At 46.0% G+C, this 24,406-nt stretch overlaps 1 protein-coding gene across 9 annotated transcripts in view; it reads right to left on the bottom strand.

Annotated features, from left to right (window-relative positions):
* LOC117239424 (potassium voltage-gated channel protein Shal) overlaps nucleotides 1-24,406 on the bottom strand; it is a 115,823-nt gene that overhangs the window by 40,186 nt on the left and 51,231 nt on the right. For 8 of the 9 annotated variants that reach the window (XM_033504954.1, XM_033504998.1, XM_033504993.1 and 5 more), the window contains exons 3-4: nucleotides 19,241-19,429; nucleotides 8,254-8,406 (exon numbers count right to left, since the gene is read on the bottom strand). In XM_033504954.1, coding sequence (XP_033360845.1) covers nucleotides 8,254-8,406; nucleotides 19,241-19,429 — 342 coding nt within the window. Of the gene's footprint in view, nucleotides 1-114; nucleotides 394-8,253; nucleotides 8,407-19,240; nucleotides 19,430-24,406 lie in introns of all 9 variants that reach the window. The other variant, XM_033505006.1, reaches the window with a different exon arrangement.

The following is a 24,406-nucleotide window of genomic DNA, read 5'->3' as shown; positions in this document are numbered from 1 at the left end:
CACACGCACGCACGCACGCACATATATATATACACACATATATATACGTATATACGTAGATACATAATAAACGTACATATGTATGTACACAGAAAGAGACATGTACGTGTATACCTGGATGTCCCTAAGGTCAAGGCGACACACGTTGCCGTACAATTTTCTAGTCGATAACCGTGCAAGGATGACTGTACACTCGTAATGAATATCCAACAGCGCTCGTTTAACCCGTTTCTCGCGGTCTCGTTGCCGGCGGAAGTAGGGACGCGACTCTCGACCATCTTCCGCTCGAGAACGCGTTCAGAACTTCTGTTCCGTGCAGGAGCCGCGAGATTCGTCGAATGTCTGCATCGTCGCGGTATGCTGAGTCTCGAATGTGATCCGTCTGCGGCCCACCTGCACGCGGAATCCACATCAAAAGAAAGAACGCGGGGAACGCGGCATGATATCTTTTGTTCGATCTCGACGAAGGAGAATTCGAAACTGGTTCGTGATGAGTTCGTGCAGACCACGACACGGACTCGTGATGATCTCGTGGATGAAACGAAGGGGGCGGGGAATGTGATCCGTGCAGGCGAGCGCGCGTGTCGTTCTCAGTGGTTTGGCGGAAGCTCGTTAAAGTTTCGTAAACGACGAACGAACTGCGCGTGGTGACGTGATACACGTCGCTGAAAATTTAAGATATGATCAGAAGTGGAAATAGATGTTTGTTTTTCGTATGCCTTGCATCTGTCCTGCCTTGTCTTTTTGGGGGGATTTCGTACGACGGAGATCGCTCCCGCCAATCGCAGTTTCTCAAACGTTACTTTCTCGATTTCGATGGTGAAAGTCGTTTTAGCGAGAAGCGAACGAAGATGTGATCAAAGGAGAAGGTGGAGAGAAACATCGGACGGTCTCGTCGGCTTCTCTGCAAAGTCGGGGGTCGAAAGGACGCGGATCGATTAAAAAATCTCAGTTTCTTTATTTCCTTCAGATGTATCGCCTCGTTAAAGGATCTTCGATTTCTTTCTGCCGCGCTAAACAGCGCGATCTATCGGAAGAGAGGAGCGTCGCAGAATCGGAACGCTGACAGATTGCTGGAATGTGTGGCAAAACGTGCTATCTTATCTAAAACGCTTGATCCTCGGCTCGATTAAGGGCTGACTAACCTTACCGTTCTCTGTCAAAGAAAATCCAACACCATACGTGGTATTTAAAACGGAAAGACGTTACTTTCGAATCAAACAACAAATCTCTTTTTACACGTTAAATATCAAATACGTGTGCAACAGTCCTTGGACAAGTTGCTCGCGAAAGTTCGCCTGCTATACTTCTTGAATATCGAGCCGTCTCGTGTATGGGAGCAAAGTTTCTATTAACCGAATAATTCTAGTCGATAGTTACTAGTTTCCCTTATGCACCGTAAAATTGTACACGTATAATTTGAGCAATTCACCAGACGAGGGTGGAAATAAACGCTAAGGAAGCGATAACGAGTCCAACTTACAAATATTTTTTTTTCTTTTCTTTTTTTTTTTTTTTTGATTGCGACAAGGACGGTTTCTATACTGTCAACGTTGCTCAAAGCTTACTTGGTAACACAATCTGCCGGGCCAGTAACCTACTCGACGATACCGTACAAGAAACGATTCGATCTTCGCGAAGTGCGACAGTGAAAAGCATGATCAAAATTTCGAAATTTCGTTTCTCAATCGATTTGAAGATATTATCTTCCTAATTTAAACGCGCCTTGTATGCCAGTCAATCTGGAGCTAACATTTCCTCTACGATTCGCTGAATAATCTTCGACGATAGCACCAGAAGGGAACGATATCAAACAATTAAGAATTATTCCGCAAATGATCGTTAGTTAGGAAAATGCACGACAACCCTTAATCGTAGTGGAATGGCCGCGAACCGAGGATTGGTCGCGCGATTTGCGGGACTTTAGAGATATCGAGATCGGTATTGCAGGTCGGCTTGCGTCACCAGGTCAAATAAAATCGTTTTGGGGGATGGTAAATCTCGCGCAGAATTCACGGAGCGCGATCGCGCCACACGGATTTATCGCTAATACGAATCGATTAATCGGAACGTCACTGCTTCGCTCGCCGTAATAAATCTCGTCTAGGAATATTTAGACGACCCCGGGCGTGAATCACGATTAAAACGAGCGTTTGAGCCGCTTTCGGTGACAATTTCGCGGGCCAATGACGCGATCATCAAACCTATCCCGATAGATTACGGTCGAAAGTTTTTAAATTAAGATAAAGCGACGCGAGATCCTCCTTTTGTTTCCCTAAGTAGGATAGATTATTCTTCCGATTCTTAATCCCCTAAAGAGAATCGTTCTTCGTTTCAGGATATTAGCTTCGGTTCATGTAACTTTCTAAAGGCAAATTGACTGTTCAAGAAGGCAAAGAAAAAATCGAAGGGAAATTGAAGACAGTTGCGTGCACCGATGCAAACGAAACGAGATACTTGCTAACTGTACGGTCGTTGGAAAATAGCGATCGTAACGCAAGCGGACCGGAATACCGAAATATAAGGTTGCGATGGTTCTCAACCGACGACGAAAGCAAAAGTCGATCCTCGAGCGATCGAATAATCGATTCGCACTTCCTATGTACACTGCGTGTAATTGCTAGTATAATCTCGAATGTTCCTTGCGATTTCTGTCTCGTTGAACCTATCTACGAAAAGAAGGTGGGTCCTTAAAGCTACTTTTAGGGCCGTAAGCTCGCACCTGTGGTATTCGTGAACCTGCTGTCACCCAAAGGATCCATCTTTAGATCCCAAGGACGCGAATGTCTGGCTTCGACGAAACTGAGAAGCGGACGCGGCACACCGGGTGCTCGTGTGTCGACCATCGAACGAATATCACGCGCGAAAATCGTACAAGTCGAAAGGTGACACGCTCGACGAATCGTCGATCGATCGATCCTCGAGCGTGGCAGTGGCGCTTCGACTACGAACAACCGTGGTCGAGTTCCCCGATACTCGACGGAACTTGGACAAGATCAAGGAAACGAAAGCCATCGGAGAACGAGCTTCGTTCGTCTCCGTTCGCGCGATGTCGATTCGATTTCCACGTGTACGGCTTGATCGATAACTTTATCCAATCCCACGAGGAACTGGATAAAGGGAAAAAAAAGAATAGCGGATTGGAAACCGAGAACGAAGCACGTGCGATCAACGAGAGATGTTCCGCGAAATTTGTCTTGCTGCTCGATGAGGCGCACGGCTTCGTTTCGCCGCGAATCTCTTCCGCTGGTTTCCACCGCGGAATGCTTCAGCGTCTTCTCGTGGAATTTCATGGAATCCGGACAGAGTTGGCGTAGTTAGAAGGGTCAGAGTCGCGGGGCGTGATTAATTTGTGCGATCGGACGAGAATAAGGCGGGCACGAGCTCGGGCAGGATTCGATGCGCGGCTTCCAGTCGAGTTCTTTTTAATCTAAAAATGGAAGACGTAGGATAGGGCTGACGAGCGGCGAGGCTCGACTCTAGGCGGGGACGATAGATGTTTCGTCGGTGGAAGACGACGATTCAACTCCTGGATCACTGTCGACTTGTACTTGATCGAAAAATGGGATTTTCGGCATCGTCGACGAGATACGTAGCTCGAGATCGTAACGCGAATCGAGACTCCTGTAATGAACGCACGCATAGGATACTTCCATTCGGTGATTCTACTAGTTTCGACCTTTGATAGAATTCAATCGATTCAAATCAACGGCAATGCTGATCCTTCGGAAGAGGATGTAACTCGACTAAAATTCCTTTCTGAAAGATCGTAATCACGGAAATTTATTTTCCCGATACGCTGTGTCAAAATCATTAGCGAGAAACGGAGAACCGCTACGCGAAGAAGACCTCTGTCTCGATGTAACCGTCCGAATCAATCTATTTAGACGTACACGGAAAAGAAATCCGATCCTGAATGGCACGAAAAATCCTCTCCCAAGGCACGTAAGCGGACTTCCAGGGAAATATATCGCCGCTTGTTCCGTACATTTCGGCAATTTCAAACAGACTGGGCGAACGAAGAGACCCGCGTACATAATATGGCAGGAACACATTTATTGTACCGGTGACGGCGCACGTCGCGACGACCCGTGTTCCTTCGTGCATATGAATCTTATCATTGATTTAAAGCTGTCGGGGAACACGTTCGCCAACTGACACCGCGCGGTTCACGCAGCGAGCGTTACGTTCGCCTCATAAAGATCATTCGTGAGCGGTCTGACACGTCGCAGACGCGTCTATTATGCTCGATCATCGTCCGTTATTGCGGTTGTTAAAGTCGACGTGGAGTAAACCGTTCGATACAGTCGTCGTATTGGAGCACGTAATAAAAGGTAGATACTAAAAGAAAGCCAACGACGCGAAGCCACTGGAAACTGTCAGACGTCGACAGAACTCGTAAATAAAAATACACGAGGGTATAATCGATCAAATAGAATCGAAATTCTATTTCCAAGTAATTTCAGAGCGGTTTCTGGGGCTGGTCGAAGCCGGCGACGGAAGATCAGAGGCTAATTTACGAGTTAATGAACGATTATCGCGTAATAGGTCGATGGGAACTCGGTCGACCGCTGAAAAATGGAAGCTCGTGGGAAGGACAGAGAAGGGGCAGAGGACGTTTAATAAAACCCCGATGAGCTTCTCTGGTCCGCTGAGAATCAATGAGCTGATTAAAATTAGACGCGGGGAGATTTGGCGCGAGAGTTTCAATTTCAAAGTGGCCGTGGTCCGTGGAAGGGCTTTAAATAAATTTCACCGTTAAAGGCGCGACGTTTGGAAGGTCAACGGGGGATGTCTGAAGAATTAGCGGACGATTAATACGCGACAGAAGAAAATAGAGGATGGTGGACCGTTGAAAAATGGCGTTCATGGAGGAGCGCGAAGCTGTACATATAAAAGGTGGAACGACACTTAATGGGGTTTCGATGGGGTCTCGTCCTCGATCTGCCAGCCGACAGGATCATTTATCACTTCTCATTTTCCCTCGTTAACGTCGCCTTTCGCTATGTGCGGGCTGATTTACGAGTGCGCGTAACGCCTACGTCTTCTTGCAGTCGATACGTTTCCAATTCCCGATATCGAGATACGCTTAACCCTTATTCTTCGCGTGGAAGTACTCCATTTAAATGGAAATTTTCAACGTAATAGTAAAACTGGCGAGACATTTTCCAATAAACAATCGAGCAGCGAATATAAAAGATTTCTCACGATCTCGAGCCACGATCCGTCTCGGCCGCGACACTCTCGAAAGCGTCGCTGGTAAACTCGCAGAGTCGTTCTCACAGGGTGGAACTACTAACGAAGATCTACTACTCTGCGAGAGCGAGAAAGAGGTAGAAGGGTGACTGGAAAAAAAGGCCGCTCGACTGAAAGAGAAGTAATCCTAAGGTCGATCTACGGGTTCTCGAAGAGATCTAGTTGATTTCGATTGGAAGAACACGCCGGACTCGTCGTGTCCGACGTCGTTCATAATTATCTCCCAGCGATACGTCTCGGGAGCACGTCGAATCCAGCGGTTCTTCTCTCTGGTTCTAACCAGAATTAATTCGCTACGACATCGATTTAGAATTCGCCATCAGAAGACAGTAGATTAAGGCTAGAAGATAATTTCAATTAGACCGTAGATCCTCGACCAAACGCTGGTCAAAGGGAGGCCGATAACGATTCGATAATAATCTACGTAGATCGCTAAATCTATGGATAGAATCTTGGTTTCGCCTCGATTGGTGTTTCAAGAGAACGAGATCGTTTCGACGCAACTCGTTTCGTTTCGACTGGTACACCGACCTCTCGACGATTCGGGTCACGAAACTTGTCCGAACCTTTCGAAAATTGATATGATCCGACATCTACAAATCACTGGAACATGAGACGAAAACGAGCTCGGAGAAGAACGCAGTAATAGCCGCTCGTTTCTCCAAAAATAGAAGCATCACAGAAGAAATGTATCACAAAGAAAAGCCCCGAAATTCCGCGATCGTACGGATCCGCTGTGCGTTTCGATCTCGACTTGCAAGCGAGATACGACGAAGACCATGTCGATTCACGAAATCCGCGCGAGATCCGCGATAAATATGGATCTTCGAACGGTAAAACGAGAAAGCCTTCGAAACGCGTTCTTCGTTCGGTCAAATGGATTTTGGAGAAGTTCCAAGCTGAAGAACGAACGTTTCCGGCCACACGACTAGCGCGCAGCGACGCAGCACGTGCGTTCCGCGTACTTTCTTTTGTTCGTTACTCCTTGAGCGAGTAAGACGCGGCAAGGTGCGCCAATCGATAGCAGCAGGCTGCAGCATCCATCGTCTCTAGATTTTCTGATTCTCACCGAGGCTGGTAGCGACGCTCGAAAACGAAAAACGATAAACCGATCTCCTCTCGATCACTCGAGGAAACGTATCCGTTTGCGTTCTGCTTTTACTCCAGTTCGCGTGTGTTTCTTCGCGTGTCGTTTCTCCTGTTCCCGATGATACTTCAATGGATTCTTTTAGCTCGAGAGTACAGATCTCCGCCTTTCCGCTTGAGAAAGAAAAATCTAGGCGACGGATGGAGGTATATCTTCGATACCTGCCGGCGTTCGAAACAGCAGGTTTATCTAGCTCTTATCAAACGCGCCGAACGATCCGTAGTGCGCGCACACGGGGATAAAGTAGCGAGAATATCACCAAGGAAAGAGAGAGCACACGGTTCGAGATTCGAACCCTCGCTGGCAGTGCTTGTGGGAGAGCCGACCCCCGGTGGGAGTCGTTCTTAACAACCGGGATTCGATGTCACGAACAACCGCGATATTTCGTTGTCGTGGTCTATGTTTGCTCGGACAATTTGTTACGTCGTTTCTGGACTGGAGGTAGCGACTCGCTAACTGGCCACTGATCGAGACCCGATCTAGCCATTTACCGAGGAAGATATAGTTTCAGATTTACATTCCTAAATATCTTTGTTGCCTGATGATTCTTTACCTTTAAACCACGAGTGACGTCGGGCATCTGCTTCGTGAAATCAGTTGTAAGAGTTGCAAGAATTAGCGATTGACCAGTTAACGCGACACTACTGCACTTGTGACTTCTTAGTCTACCAAGTAAGTATTCAGGTTAGAGTAGGTTGGAATCGAGAGGTGATTTTAATGCGAACCCCGGGAATTAATCTCCAAGCGACCCATTAACCTAATCGTACCGTAAACGATCGCTGGGATCGTCGAGATCCAGTCTCGAGCGAATTCTAGGACACGCATTGTCCTGGATCGGAACACAAACGTTTGGTTCTAGCACCGGATTCGAACGCATCAATCTCTGGTCACAGCGGCTTATCCGATCAAACGGTGAAACGAAGATCGAGGTGATCGATAAGAACCGGACAGATCAGTGTCTTGACGAGATCGAGCCACTTTCATCGACGAAGAATCGAAGCCAATAATCTAACGATCGAGAGAGCTCGAACAGTAACGGGAATAATTCGTCGAGAATTCGAAAAGATTCCTCGTAATTCAGATTAGACCCAAGATCGAAATTAGCGACGATTAGCGTAGACGACCGATCAGCTTGGGTTCAAGCTGTCCTTAAAGTCCTCCTAAGATATGGAACGTTCAGTCTTCTGCTGATACAACGTTCTCTCGTCGCCTCGGCATCGAGAACACAAGGCAAACAAAGGTCCCTGATATTCTTATGCCTCTTCTATGATATGATTTACCTTTACCATAGCTCGCAACTTCGATTGGAATGGAGGGAACCTCCAATAGATCCATCTAATCCATACAGACCCATAGAATCCAAAGCCGATATCTAAACGCAACTTCGACCCGTAATCTGAACAAATCTCGTAACGTAACTGAATAACGTTAGCCTCTCCGATTCAAACTCTTCCGAGCGATCTCCGCGAGAGAAAAAGACTCGGCACGAGTGGTGAAAGAACTCACCAAAAAACGAGGATGGAGCAATAGGGTGGAACGACCTTGGAACCGATAATCTCGATCACGGGTCAAGCTGAAAGGAACGAACGGTCCGGTGGAATCGCTGTCCCGAGCTCGGCTCACACCCTTGTCTCGTTGTAGGGGCTGGAGGAGCTGGCACCCTGGCGACGTTGCCGATCGCTGTCGCCGGGCACGTTAAACGCGACATTGGGCACCGTGATGGGGTCAACCGGCTGATAATGGGACTGCACCGGCTGCCCGCTCGGCTGCGATTGGTGAGAGTGGGAGGAAGACGAGGGTGGACCCTCGCTTATGGAGGTCGTCGAGGCGAGAATACGGCGACCGCGTACCTGGTAACGTTGGGGGTAGCAGCGGCCGCAGCAGGCATGCAGCAGGCCGCCCCTCGAGGCAGTGCTGTGCGCGGGGGAGGTCAGGGGCGACGGCGAGCCCGGCCTCTTCGGGGCACCATTGTAGGGTACCTCCATCTCCACGAACTCGCGATCCTGCAACAAAAAAGTTCGTCGTTTCCTTGGTATTCTGCAGAACTAATATGTGTGAGCAATATTTCGTTGTATAACGTAGGTTGAATGTCGAATGAGAGAAACACGGTACGATCGGGAGAAGACGGAGAGGAGGCAGGATTGTGTTTAAAAATAAGTAGAAAACAGGCATGATAGAAATATAGTTTGTAGCGTGGGTGTGAGAATTCGCGTGAACGAGTGATTGAGTATCGGGCGCGTGTTTCGGCTAGAAGATGGACACAAGCGACGAGCGATTGAGAGAATGCAGGTGCAGATTTAGCTGAACGTAGCAAGAACGTGCGCTGTGAAATGTGTCTTGTGAATTCTGAAATCTTCAGCAGCTACGATGGAAAAACGAGAGAATCTTCTGTGAGAATCGGTAAAGAGTTGAAAGAATGATCGTACGTTTACACCGTTGTTGCGCTATTCCTGCCCCATGGTTCGGTATAATTCTCGTTACTTCGTATTTAATACATGAAAACGTAACGTTAACATGCTATTCCCCCTTCGTGTCGGAACAATAAGAGAATAGACTCGTCTATTTAATGTAGCGCCGCAAGTTTTTTTAGATCAAGGATAGAGTTTTCTAGGTTTGCTCGAAGCTACATATACACCAGGCAGGATAGAGCCGCTGCCGGTAAGTTTACAGCCTCGTAATTTGCCGTCGAAAGTTTCGATCCTCCTTGTTTCAACTTTTATAATTCACGACGCGCGTTCCATCGATATCTCGTTACCTATAAATTCCACGGATCCCCTTTCCACGCAAATTCGTAATCCTATATTTTCTCTAGTCCTCAAATGAACGTTACTTGCCTTGTTTGGAAGTCGTATCCGTTCTAAATCGGATGCTCACGCGATTAACTAGATTATGCACGTCGCTACATAACGTTACGTGATACCATACAGTATGTGAATTGTGTATCATGCTCGTTATATATATATTATACTTCCTTTCATTAAGGAAAATCCACTTTTCTTAAAAATGTTTACTCCCGTCAAAGTTGTTCGTCGTGACGAACAGATTGTACGCGCTGCCGTGTAACCACAGTAGATCGGGAACGTGACTTGTCAGACAACCGCGTGCTGTTCGAGCTACGCTGTTCGTTCGCCTTGAATGCATCCATTATGCTACGAGGGAACTCGCTGTTCTTTTCAACGTTAATATAACGCAATTACTGCAGTATTAGTTCAGATCCCCTCTTGCTCCATATAATTTACAAACTAATAATATTAAATTAACGAGTTACAAGTTGTGCATTATAGATTCCATCTTGGCAATTTTGTAATTTTTCGTCGTATATAGGATAATCCGATAATTTCTAATTCATGAAATTTCGTTTGTTCCATTAACAAACTTGTTAATATTATGCCAGGGTATTTATTAATATTTGTTGTTAAGACACTTGTAAATTGTGGCTTGTAAAATTTCCCTAATAATAAAGTGCGATCCTAATAATAAAGTGCGACGCAATATCGTTGTAATTTCAATAACAGAGGTCTACGTTCCCGAGCATTGTACCATTAAGAAATACGATGCTAGTGAATCACAATAGCGTCACCGCCGCGAAATCGCAACGACGTCGTATCGTTCTTCTCCAGCGGACTTTAGGTGGAAGTTTGAAAAGTAACTTAGAATGGACAATAAAACGTAGTAGAGGTAGGAAAAGAAATAGAGAGCACGGAGAAAAATAGTTCTGAGAGCAAACGTGGCGAACGTGTTCGCGTGTTGACGCAGAGGAATCGCGCCGAGGCCATTTCCAACGAGTGCCATTGTTGCCGGCCAAACTTTGGCCCGCCGAGTATTGCTGAGACCATGTCGCAAGTTGTTTCTCCGCTCGAATTACATAGCCAGAGGGAAAGCACGCATTTACGCGAACGCTCGTTGTTAGCCGCGTGTCCTGGTTATTTCCGTTAGGATTTCGGCCGCAATCACGACGGAAATGCACACCTCGAACTACGAGCCGAAGCTCCGTGACGACTTCATCAACGTTCCAAGTTACTCACAGGTTAATGAGATTGAGTTAAAAAGCCCTAGATACGAGTGAACTATAAATCTCTAAGGGCACTCGTGGGATTTATTGATAATCGATCGGTTAAGGATAGAATGAAAAAAGGGCTAATCAACTTGAAGCAAGCGTCTATAAAGTTCAATCGCAAAAATAGAGCAGTTCGTAACCTCGTAGTGAGAATCGATCGAGAACGATAGAGAATCTGTCGCACGAGTGTCTGACCTAGGTTCGAACCGAGGTTCGAAAAGGCCCATTTCAGCTCCTCTCCGAGTGGTTTTCCAGAAGAGATCGCGCGGTTGTTCGATTGCACGAGATCGAATCTTCTCCGCGTAGGTGAAAAGAGGTTGACTCACGCGGAATTGACGTCGAGATCGCTCGATAACCTCTCGTTTCTTTCTATTCTCCGATTCTCCCTACGTATTACCGTCGTGGAAACGTTTCATCCATCGTTCACGATAGAGATTGAACGATCGGGTGTCGAAACCTTTAACGTCTTTCGCGTGCAAGAACCGATGTCGCAGAATGAAAACTCGTGCATCTCGGTTCTCGTTCCACCTGATGTTCGTCCTTCGCGTTACTGGCATTCTCTTTGCGAAAAATCGATAACACGATGCGTTTGCGTCGATAAATTCTAGTTAAAAGGTCAGATCGACCAAGCACGTTACCGTTGTCCAGCGGAGGCGAAAGTTAAAACGTCCAAGAAGACGCATAGCATCAGCTTTGAAACGGCTATTGCGAGCAGATGGTCTGTATGCGATCGTTATCTACGACGTGCATTCGCACGGTATTCCTTTTCGGTGCACCGAACGTATCTATTGATTGGCGTTTCCTTGTCGATAGACGGTCTATCGACTAAACGAGCGAGGAAACGTGCCGACGATTTCGAATCTAACATTAGCGAGTCTCGCGATGAAAAGCCACGAGATGGCTGCGTTAACATTCGTATGCACGTTCGCGTCGTTCGATAACGCGCAGCCCGTTGCAAATATTTAAATTTCATGAATCGCAACTAGTTGTGACGGATCGTACGCGACCCGAAAAATTCGGATTATTTTACGCGGATAGCGGGAGAACAGGAAGGCAGATGTTTATTCCTGCAGCGAGGCGTGAAAAATATTCCGCGCGTCGGCTATAACGAAGGCTAGGGAGAAAATGGGCTAAAAGGGATGAGGAAAACGAGGAAAAAGGAACGAAAAAGGACTGTACTCGTGAACGAGGCAGACTACCGCGGACCTACCGCAGCTTTATTCGCGTCTGTATTTCCGAATAGACTAGCGTCTCTGTCGTTTCCCGGATTAAACTCGTCCTTATCGCGTCAGAGCCTCTTATTTTCGTCCCCGTGAGCACCAGCCGAGCGTAGAAATAAAACGAGCCGTTCCACGGGGGGCTGGATATCCAACCGACAAAACATACCCTTTAACTTGCACCTTCCATTATTTTCCCCGAAGGATCTCGTCTATACGTCTTTCGATAGAAGGAAATGCGATTGGTCTGTGGATCGACGAATGCGCGAATCTGGTGGCGACTCAAAGAAAATCCTTCGTCGGAATTCTTTGGACAGGCCCAGTACCTCGGACAGATTCGTTCGTTAGTGAAAGACGAGCCAGCCGGATGATAGGAGAAATTGCGAGTGGCTATTGATCAAGACTTTGAGCGTCTCGATGAGAACGTTTGAGATAGACAGCCGAGGGAAACGCGGTTGTGTGTGTTTCCCAACTTTGTTTCAAAGCGACAACTTAGACGGTTCTTTGTCACATACTGGAGCAAGGATACGTGCTCCACTTTGATCAACGGACAAAAGGGAGCTGTGGTTCGGCAAGGTAATACCACGCTTTGTTCGATCAATCTCTTCTTGTGTCTCTACTCGATTCGTAAGAAAGCTCAGATGCAAAGAAAAAACAGACTTTCTGTCTGTTTGCGAAGTCGAAGCGTGATGACCGGTTAGGGGAAACGATCGTTTCGCAAGCTGACGAGATTCTGGATTATTAAACGACCAAGAATAAGATTCAAATTATCGGAGAACGAGTGCGTTTAACGACGAAAAGCGAGGAACTTTTAGCTTTAGGGAAGCTTAATTAATACACGATGAGTAGCCGAGTAGCCGAGGAAAAAGTTTGCTCCGAGTTTACCGAGAATACTAAACTAACTATCATTCATTCGACTTCCAGCTTGATGAATATAAATTACAGTTGGTCGAACTGCTTGCAACGCTATCATTTTTCCGTGGTTAGGCTATTTTCGTTGGAAAATCAACGGCACGAAGATTATTAACTCGGATCGAGTGGAACTTTGATCCTCGAATCTAAACGATTCACAACATCGCTGTGATTTTCACCGGACGTACCTCCGTCGGAAAAATATACAATTTCCATGGAGAATAACGTCAGATAGTGGAAGAACGCCGGCCTCTATAAACAGCATGGTGGCGTTATTTTTGTTACGTAAAGGTCGTAAAGGTGGTTATAAACGCAACTGACCTCTCCAAGATAGTGACGCGTGTCATGACACCATTTTCGAGGGCTACCAATTGCATCTTCTATTTAACGCAGCCATTGATCTAAATGTCGCGGGATTCAGCTGCGCGCGTTTAAATATAAATTAAACAAATTTCCGCGCCCCACGGCTCGCCTCGTTTCCCGCGCACAATCGCGTTTAATGGATCGGAATCGGCGCAGGATTTCGCTTTCCGATCCAACTGCTCGACAACGATCCAGCCAAATTGCAGAACGGTTCCGTCCCTTTCAAATTCAATTGCATTTTGAAAAGTTGAATCCTCCTTCTAAAAATGTCGCGCTATTCGACTTCGAACGGAAACTTAATACGTAAGATAAATAACTCTTTCGCGGAGGGTGGAAACTTTATTTTCTCTCGACTGAACGAATTATTAATTAAATTTAATTTATACAGGGTGGTTGGTAATTTATGGTACAAGCGGAAAGGGGGTGGTTCTACGCGAAAAAAGAAGTCGAAAATATAGAATAAACAATTTTTTTTTAATTTTTCCATCGAGACAACGAGCCGTACCGAGCGAAAATTCAAAGTCGATTTTCTCGAAAACAAAGCCTCAAACGAAAAATTTTTATTCTATGTTTCCGACTTCGTTTTTCGCGTAGAATCACCCCCTTTCCGCTTTTACCACCAGTTACCAACCACCTTGTATATAAATTAATTAAATTTCATTAAACGTTAGTTATCTAAAAAAAAATCGGCATTTGCAAGGGATGGTATAAAACAAAAATGAATCTATTTCGCTAGATTAAACACGTATTCTATTCGACGTCTACCGAACTTCTCGTATCTTTGCAGAAATTTAAACCGCGCTGAGAAAAGGGTACAAATTTCGTTTGACCGTGTGGTGAAGTCGATCGCGGGCGGCAAGTGCTGGCGAAAACACGTACGTGCAACGGGCGACACCATTTTAGAAATGCAGCGACCGCAAGACGCAGTCAGAATGGATATGCATTCCCTGCTTAATAGAGGCGGTGATCAGCGTTCGTAAATTCAGCCGGGCCATCCTCGTGCCCCATAAATAACTCGCCACGCCGCTCGACCTGACCCCGGCACGCCGCGCACTTGTCGCCATTTTATAGATGTTCCTAGCACAATTCGAACCTTCCATCCTATTTCGTAGGACAGCCGTTCGCTTTCGTGTATGACAGAATCTGGATAATCGATCTGCGAGGGGAACGCGAGTTTACTCGCCGATTTTCATCATTAATTCGAAGATGACAGCTTAGACACGCTTGCAGTTTTCGCTAAAACGAATTTAGTCGACCTCTTTATGGACAGTTTGAAAACTACCACTCGTCCAAGTATAATTTCCCAGTATAAATTTCGTTTGAGATCGAACACGAAGTTGTTTTCGTATAACGAGAAGAATATTTTGTAATTGAAGCTTCGGCGATGTTGATTCAGTGCCAAGAGCAACGAAAAAGTTTCACCGACGAGTGTTTAGACCCGAGAAACGTTTTGCGCTTTTTACACGCGATTATTTGCCAATTCTTGGGATTCCCCGGGAAAAAGTATCTCCACGGTAAAGAGATTCCTTTGACGCGAGGACCAGACAAATTTTCATGGAATTAAGGATAAAGAGATTCGAAGTGCAGGCAGAGGAACCGTGGACGAGCGTGAATACGGCAAGAAGAAGAGACGACTGCTGAATATCCGGCTTTGCGTATGCATTGCTCGACACTGAAAAACGGCGACATGGCTGGGCTACTTGTGAATTTAATATCGTCCAGCTGGAAATAAGCGTACTGGAAAGGACCGGCTTTCCGAGAATAAAGAAAATAGAGTGGATCGGGAACCGGGGAAAAGGAAAAATTGAAGTAAACGGACAAACACGAAGACCGTGACCCAAACTCGACGAAATTTTTCTCCAGATCGATCATTTCTTCGCGAGAACACGTTTCCTCGTGTTCGAGATGAAACGGGTTCCCTGTTCGAGGAAAGGCTCTTGCTGCAACTATTCTCGTCTCAATTTTCTTTCGCAAACTGCTGACTCGGTGAACAGGAAGAGGTACACAGGCCGGACTTTATCAAATTCTTCTTGTTCGTCGTCGAACGAAGACGAATAAATAAAAGAAACGAGTATCCGTACATGATATTACAATTTACTTCAAGAAGTTTAAAACTCGCAACAGACTCGCATAAGGGATCGTCGCTCGCAGTTATAGTCTCTTTCGTTGGTGTTAAAACACTTGAATCTTTTTATGTGTTAAAAAAATGTACGAAGTCCGATGCTAATCTGATGAATAAAAGTTGCTTCTAAAAAGAAGTATTTAATGTTTTATTCACTATGATACTTAATTAGTTTCCCTGAACATTAACAAGATTATAATTAGAAGGGTTTCATAATGTTGTTGCAGAAAGAATGTTAACTTGTCCGAAAAGGATGACTTGACAGGTTCCAGTGAGTTAAGAAAGTTCTAACGAAACACGAATGAGTTTAAAAGCGAAAACAGGTCTGTTTTCGAGAAGTTTAGCAGGAGGAACGACAACGCTTTCTTCCTCGAACGCTTGCGTCCGCTCGTGCCATGCGGATCGGAAAATCCGATGCGGCTACGCTATTGTTGGACCTCTTTAACGCCGTTTTCCGACTATAATTAGTCCCCGGGTCTCGGGATGACGTCTCGCCCCGACGACTTCGATTCCCGAAGAGATTCGATCGAGGCCGACCACGACCCGGAAGAAATCAATACGCCGACACGACGACACCGATTGGCCGCGTCTGATGCTCACGAGCTGCGCAACACACGCGACCGCCTCGAAAGATCTTCAACGGAGATCGTTTGCCTGTCTTCTCCTTACGATTCCGTGAGAGAACAACGTCGTTATGGTACCAAGGAATGCGTCCAGATCGCACACACGCTACCTCAAGTCTGGTCTCGCTATGTGCACGACGTGAAACCAGGATCGAACTCGCCGAGGGAATCTCATTTCGCTGAGTGATGGAGCTCGTAATCATCGACATTGTTTTTTGAAACGAGCTCCTTTGTAACAGTAAGGGCAAGAGCAGTTCAACTCCGTCCCACTTAGAATTCCCTTTTGTTAGACGGCGGCGGAGGCATCGCTGACGCCTGAAACATCCCTTTTTTATTCTTTTTATTCATAACTGTCATCCTATTACCTTCAGAAGCGATTCATCCAGCTGGCGTGAAAACAAAGGAACGAATATTCGCGAGATCCATGTACTCTCACGATTCTCCGACGTGTTAAAAACAACCGCCCGCAGATGGAAAAAGAAGAACATGCTACAATACATTCAGACGTCAATTTCGCGTCATTATCGGGTTCCAACAAAGTCCTTTTTCGCTCGTAATATCCAGTCCCATGAAATGAAGACTCTACCGATTCTCAGATGGCAAAACGAAGCCCGCGGTAGATTCAGACTACCGATACAGACGTCTAACAGCACGATCCATCGGCCGAAGTGCCGGTTCGTGAAAGGTCATCGCATCGTCGAAAGGTGAAACGCGTTCTTGTTATCTGTTGACGTGTATCACGTGGCACGTCGTCCATGCACATTCTTTTGCGAAGCTTGGTCGCAAAGACGTTTCAAGGATATCGTGGAAACGTATCGGTTAACAATTATAGGGACACGAGTGAGCAACGATTGGGATTCGATACCAGGAAAAATAAGTATACGTCGGAGGAGGGCATGCACGGTATCCTTAAGTGGATTAAACCAGAGAAAAAGTTTCGATGGAAAACACTGAAGCGAAGAAGAATCGTGAAAGACGATGACACGATCGAGAAAGTGGCAATTGTGCCGCGTAATATTCGTCCGACTCGTCGTCTCTTTACCTTGCGGATTTACTCTGTTAGAAACTTTGTATTTATCCAACGATACTGGTACGTTCCACATTCCAAATAACAATGTTCCAACTTAGTTTAAACCAAGCCGAAAGTTACATCTCGGACTCTGCGGACTCGTTGCCTATTCTCGTGCAAACGCATTAATCATTTCTGCGGAGAGTTTTGACAACAACAAGCTTCAGCAGGCCAGGTAAATCGGATGAAAGATTTAAATACGACGAAGGGAAATGTAAATATCATCGGGCGATCTTGCAGAATTTTAAACAGTCGCGCGGTTTTTCCAATTCTAGAAGGATACTCGAGAAGATAAGCAGGTCTAAGATTCCCCAAAGAGAAGAGAGAGGAAAAAGAAAAGGATTCGCAAGGTCGGTTAAAATGGCTGCTAAACGCCGGCAGGAAGTGGAGATCGCGTAGACGCGAAGAAGTAGACGACAGAAGGCAGCAGGAAGTGGAGCGACGCTCCCTCGGGCCGTATGCGCGATTTTCTTCGCGACTTGACAAAAGCCGCCGGAATCGCGCTTCTTTCTGGGTTAAGTACATCCAGCAGGAAGAAGTCTGAGAAGGTCTGAGACCATCGTAGCGAAAGCATCGTCGAAGTAGGACCAACATGATTGAGAGCTGATAAAGAATCAAAACGATGAGACGACACGATACAAGAAGATCTCGAGAGAAAACTAGACGAGGATGGCTGCTATAACGTACGAGTTATCGACATCGGCTTCCATTTCGTTCGTCCTAAAATAATAGAATCGAACGGATCGTTGGGACGAGCGGTTGCTCTTGATTTTGTAAAATGTGCATACTCCTTGATACGGATAACCCCGGGACAACTTGCAATTAACGGAATTTCCGCGGAAATTCAGGCTCCAGTGACCATCGAGACGAAGTTCCGATTTTCAGTACGCCAACTGACCTATTTATCAGGCTTTCGGCATTTGGTTTCGGGACCAGCGCCATGGAAACATTCCCGTTAACGGATGGCCTAAAGGCCGATGCTGAATTTGGATATTCCGTTAAGTATCATCGAGACGTTAACGAAAACCTACCGAGTAAACAACCCGATCTCGTAAAATATTAAATCGCGATGTTCGTGGAAACGGAGTTCGCCGGTAGATTAAAATTCAGATGAAACGGTTTAGGATTCACCTGCAGCTCCCACCAAGAACTGTTAATCGTTAATTTCGATTTTGCATTTACACTTGGCATTTGCATTTTGGCCAGAGATTTCGTAGACGTTGCATTTGTCTGCAGGCGAGACCTGAAACTGAAGGCTTCGGTCCCCACTGTTTCCATTTATATTGCACGATGTTTCGCTTGGCTGATCAAACTGATGATTCAACTCGGAAGTTCTAATCCGAATGCTCGACCCGGAAGAGTTCACCGGATGTCGTTTAATTCGATTGGCCAACCCTCAACGCCAGGTATCCCCCGAAGAAGCAGACGTCTAGGGAATTACGTCGGGCCAAAATGCAAATGCCAAGTGCAAATGCAAAATCGAAAGGCGATCGTTCATGCCGGAAAGCCGATATCAAAATACATCTCACCATCGTGAAAGTTTGAAACACAAAAGCTGACGATACGCTTATTATCGAACTCGCTACGGTCTATCCTATCGCTAAAACGATAACACGACGAAATAAAAAGGGCATCCAAATTATTATCACGGTCTGAAATTCACGGAAACGACAACAAAGGAGTATCTGCCGGCGTTCGCTACACACGGTGGCTGTGTATCTGTCTCAACGACACCCGAGGCCTATTCTCTGTTTATGTGTGTGCGCGCGGGTAAGCTGGGCGCCGCACTCGATGGGTGGCACGGTATCCCTCGTGCACAAGTGCTGTGCTAAAATTGGACGCGAACAGAGGGGGTTTATTCAAATTACTCCGCAGCGCACGGACTCTTGGATTCGAGGCAGGCGACGTTGGTTCGCGCCCGAGAATGAACCGGCGCTTAGATAGCGCGACATTTCCCCCGTTTCGCAACTGATGCCGCGAAATTAAACAAGCGGCCGTCTACCAGGTTTAATGAAGCGAACGTTTCTGCGTCGATGACGAGAAGCTCCCCCTTTCAAGCGGCGATATTCGTCCCTTCTCTTCCAAGCTTGAACTTCAACGTTACGACAGCGTATAGCGTTTCGCTTTTAGTTTGTTTCTTCCTCTCGACAGGCGTCCTGGCTCATTTCGAAAGAGTTACAGAGCCGACACTTTGCTAACTATGCGCTATCGTGACATAAAGGAGACTGGGCTTGACCGAGCTAATGTTACGAGAAGCGGTTTACTACTCAGATTTATAACTCGTTGGCAAAACATATTTCCTTTGCCGTCAGAGAAACGTTATTACGTCATGAGAATCTTCGTAAGCGAGAGTCAGGACAGAGGTAGATAAAATGTTAATCGAATGATAAAGCTGAGGAGAGAGAGTAGCCAAGTCAGGAACTTGGGGGTCAGAGACTAAGGGTAACTGGTGTAAATGATTTTCAAAGACTCACCGTGGTCTTCTCTAAACAACGAAGTAGATGATGATGTTGCAGTTCGAAAATATCCTCCTCCTTGTAGTTGTCGTCCAGCTGAAGGCCGCTCTCCTGCGCGGCCAGTCGGGCCTCAGCCGCCTTCTTTTTGCTCACGAAGGCCGCTCCGCTCGACGCTTTCGCGATCCTGATTCGTGCCAATCTGGCTTTCTGCAACGAAAAAGAAGCAACGTTATTCGCAGAATTTCATAAGCGAGCTTCGAATAGTTCCATCGTTTTGTCTTGTCGCGTGGCTGAATCCATTGATAAAATCGGAACCGGAAACGCCGAGAAAAACAATTAGACATTGCCAAAATATCGAAAAACATCCAAAACATCCGGTGTGTTCACGGTCAACCTAGTTTCGGTAAAGATTTGGAAAGAAATCAAAATTTGGGGGAAAGAAGAAGGAAGCGAAGGGCTGAAAGGCGATCCTTCGGAAAACGAGCGTTGAAGGGAAGAATTCGGTCAAAGAGAAACGAAGTCGCGTGTCTTTCCAGGTCGAGTGAAATTGTCTCGCGCGTGACAATGGAGAAACAGACGGCGGTGTTGCTGCGTTGGAAATCCGCCCGGTGAAATCGCGACGACGACGACGACGACAACGGAAAACGCGTCAGTTTCACTCGCTTCGGGAACGCGAATCCGCGCGCAGAAGAAGTCATTAGAGTAACAACGACGCATTGTCCCTGTCTGTTTTCTTTTTTCTCCTTTCTCCGTCGTTCCCCCGAGGCGTCTCCTGCTTGCCGCCGACGCTCGGTCAATTAAGCTTTTAGCGAGGATTTTCCGCGAGAAATTACCGTGTGCACACTATTCAAATGCGGCAAATACGCGACGGCGATCCGAAGTTTTAAACGCGTCCACGCCCATTTCCGCAACGATTATGCCCTAACCGCTGGATTTTCGCTTCCTCCGCAGTTCTACGAGACCTTGTTCAAACAGCCATTTCCACGAACAACTTTTTCAATGTACAAAAAGCAACGGATCGATGCAATTGCCTTTCTCCTCCTTTCTTCCCCACGCTCAATTATAAGGTATATTTTGCGGATAAACAAGTACTTGTTGTACGATAACGATCATTGCATTCGGCCCTTATCGAAATTGCGTTCGATACATAAATTGCAGAATGATTTGCAGCAACCTTGTTACCAGTTATTGCATCCTAGTCATAAGAATCCAGACACTTTTAAGGGAGCTAATATAAGTAAAAGCCTTCGGCAATAAACTCCACAGCCAACGAGAAGCCTTCTGTTTCCGATCAAACAAATCAGAAAAAACATACAGCTACTTGTCATCCTTTAGATTGACGAATAATCATTCGTTAAAGTTAGAATCCAGAAGTAAACTTTACTACATCGCGAATCCTCCAAACTAATCTCCAAGATTAATATCAATAATCTCCTATGACTTTCCGATTACGATGAATCAAATTTTTTATCAAGAGAACAACGTTCTTTTAGTCGTCAAAAACCGTCGAGGTATCCTGAATGTGGCAGTATTTTGCACGTCGGTGACATAACTATCCGTCACGTTAGTCAAAAGATTTGTTTTCGTCCAGATTTTTATCGTGCAAACTTTATTCGCGAAAAAAATTTTTCGCCAACCAGCAAACTTTTCGCCAGAAAAGCAACGTTAACGTGATTCACCAGACAACGTCATTACGATTTATCTCGACCAGCCAGCCATGCCTATCTGTGGCACCGCTGTATGTACACGCTCAGCTTCCTTACGAAGCTTCTCGCGTGGAATACAAAGAACGCGAGTTAAATGACATCGTTCCGGCACGCAGCGTGACTTCGGTGAATCCATCATTAACGCGTTATTTCTCTTTAACGAGCGTTTTACTACGTCCGCAAGCTTCATAAAGCCCGTAACACCAGAATGAGGTACGAAACAACGGCATTCTACGAGGTTCAGCATCGAGCGAAATTACACGTAGAATATTCGAGATGGTTTTCGCTCTTCCGTCGGATTAACACGCCTATCGTACGATAACTTCATCGAGAATATCGTTACGGTTCGAGCCTAATAAAAATTAATCGCTACTTTTTCCTCCTCGTAACTCACACCGTCGCTAAAACTTTATCTAAGATCCGATTCGGTAATTTGCATTACGACCTATGGTGTATAACCAAGGGTACCACGAACGTGAGAGTTTCGGCGCTGTTCACCTTATCAGGTTTCGTGGATCTCGCGGAAATTCTTGCATAAAATGTCCTTAACGGCGGTATAATGTACGATTGCTGAATTACGAAGCAACTAGTTACGAAACTGTCGAGCGATAAGGCGCGCGCGATCTCCCGCGCGAATTCACGATTATGAGACCGCGATAAATTCTTCGACTCTGCATTCACGCTACCTAACTGACGTTTTCTTTATTTCTGAAATGTTTCGTCGATGCTTCCAATTTATTATAAGAACTCGTCCAAAACCAGTTATCGTACCTCTGTAACATCTACCACTTAACGTTCGCCTGTCTGCTTTAGAACTTGCAACTTTCTTTTAAGATACCGTACAGTGGTGAAAAAGCCGAGTATCGTAGGCAGGCGAATATTTATGCGGACCGCTGTATACGACCAGAGAAAAAAGAAATGATAATTCGATGGGTCAATAAGAAATTCAGCATAGCAAATCGTGGGTGCGCAGTTTGACGCGTGTAGAATGTAGCAGGACATAGATCACGTGTCAACGTGACGATATTGCGAAACAGCAACGAGGCGAAACGGTACGGTGACTCGTCAAGGTACGTGGCGTGGCTGCAGGCAGTAAAAGCCGCCGAAAGTGCACGCGGTCGCGGCTGCGCCCCTCGAGTCTGCATTCGAGGACAACTTCCTGACATTTCGCAGCTGCGGTCGGCCGCGTAAACATCCGCGAACACGGCCGATGCCACGTGACACCTTGCAGACGCGAATCGGACCCTGCATCGAACCGGCCGCGATCTTATCCACCGCGAAAATATACGATTCCACAGGGATATAAATATGTTAAACACCCGCGAGCTTTCCTAGCTCGGTGCATCGTCACGCTATAATTAGCGAGTCGCCGATGATGCGCCAGGGTTGCTGTAATCGCGCGTAATTCACGCATCGACGGACAGTGTTTGGCCAATGGCTAAACTTAGGGTGCTACGTAGGAAAATCGTGCTATGTAAATGTTTGACTTTTTGGATCGAACCACGGGAAGGAAGGGGGATCGAATTCCGATACGAACGAATGTTTTGTGGCACGGGGGCCTTTTGGCAATTTACCGCTACTTCGTCGCTGGTCAGCGAGTTTTCAGCTTCGTTGCCGATTCCATTCCCCAAAGTAGTTACCAATTCTGATTTTATTCCATGTACAGCTTCGATTTGAATTCTTTACCGTAGGCAGGAAACTGGCTGATCGAGAACCGAGGAAAAGGTCTAGCTATGATAAAGATGGACACATGGTTTACGAATTCGGTGACCGACGCTGGTGGAGACTTCATCTCGCTGCCTAGGAGACGATATCTACGTTAAATGATCTATTTCCTGAACGTACTGTCAAAGAAGTGTATCTACCTTTCTTCGAGTTTGCTTATAAAGATTCCACTATATTCTGAAATACACCATAAAGTATGTAAATGAAAGTGGATATGTGTTCGCGGCGGAATTTCTGGATAATCCATTCACTGCCAACTACGAGATATCTCGTAGTAAGCGTATGTACCAAGAGTGCCGATTACGAGACATCTCGTACTTTACGCTAAAGATTTAGATTGATTGCAATCGATCACGGAGTAAGTTTGGGTTAGAAATTATTAGAAAGGATGAACGAAGATTTTATATAAATTTTGTGAAATTCCATGTTTTCCTTGAAATAAGATCTTGGTGCCCAGGGCAAGACGCTTTAAATTTGTCTGGCAGTGAATGAGATAAGCGTAACAATGGAAGGGCAGCGGCATGTGCAGTGGGCGATTCGATAGAAGGAAAGGCCCGAAAGCGAGCACCGACGTGGAAAGTCCCGTACCATTGGGCATGGAATGATCGATCTCGGATTCCCCGGAGAACGTATATCGCCGGAAACGGAAAGCTAAAATTTCCTGGCGAGTCTCCAGCGAGATCCATCGCGGTCGTCAGAAAAAATTAATAGGTCGTGCGAGATTAATCGAAACGGAGCGATACGCGTATAAATTATGAGACAGACGAAGGAAACGACTTCTGTATCAACGACTTTGGCTACTCAACGAAGACAAATTGCCTCGAGTATAGACGAGATTCGAAGGAAAACAGACGTCGCAACACCATGTCAGCGAGTTCGTGAACCAACTAGAGAACTCACTAGAGAATAATTCGCGTCTATTATAAAGTAGACGCGAAGTTCGACGAGCTATATATGGCGTATGGCATAATGCAATAGATTAGAAAGATACAATAATAGAGGTAGGGTCAGGATTCGATCAGGAATTAACCGACGTGGTCGCTAATTAATTCGCTTATCAATGAGAGTTTTTATCGATCTTACCGGACGACAGCTACCTGTTGTCCAGCATCGAATTAATTAACTATCGACATGTTGTGAGCACCGTCCTTCGTCCTGTATAATAGTAATTACCATGACAGAGAGGATCCTCTCTACTTCGCAAACATAATCTTCTAATAGAAAACATTGCTATACGCATGGACAACGGTAGGGAGATTAAATTTCCGCCTGAAATTACCGATCGGACCTATTAAATTGACCTTCTCTCCGTTACTTGAAAAACCGGCGGATCAATTTCGATATCGTTCGTTGGTCGCTGCATTTACAGAGTCGCGGAAAGATCAAGTTCAACGTACGCTTCTGAATAAATTCATTTATCGGCTGAAATCGAGTAGCCCTGGTAAAAATATTGAAACCCTTCTCACATGTATACCGGCACTCGATGAAACGAAACCTGCAATGGAAGCACGAGTGGCTTGAATTTAGTAATCCCAAAAGCAACACTCGACTCTCGTTACGTACGAACGGCGTGGTTCGTCGCTTTTTCATCGACCGTTCGGCCACGTATCCCGCGCGTTACAAGCGCCGCTAACTTTGCCCCTCAAGTACCGCCAGAACGTTGAAACTTCGATTCTATACTGTGGCAAGCCTGTCATTTTTCAAAGATCGCAGCTCTGCCGAACCTTGCAACATTCATCATCTTCCCGCTCAC

The sequence above is a fragment of the Bombus vosnesenskii genome, unplaced genomic scaffold (genome assembly GCF_011952255.1).
Source record: "Bombus vosnesenskii isolate JDL3184/JDL3185 unplaced genomic scaffold, Bvos_JDL3184-5_v1.1 scf7180000013264, whole genome shotgun sequence".
NCBI lineage: Eukaryota > Metazoa > Arthropoda > Insecta > Hymenoptera > Apidae > Bombus > Bombus vosnesenskii.
This window is presented reverse-complemented; position numbering and strand designations above follow the sequence as displayed.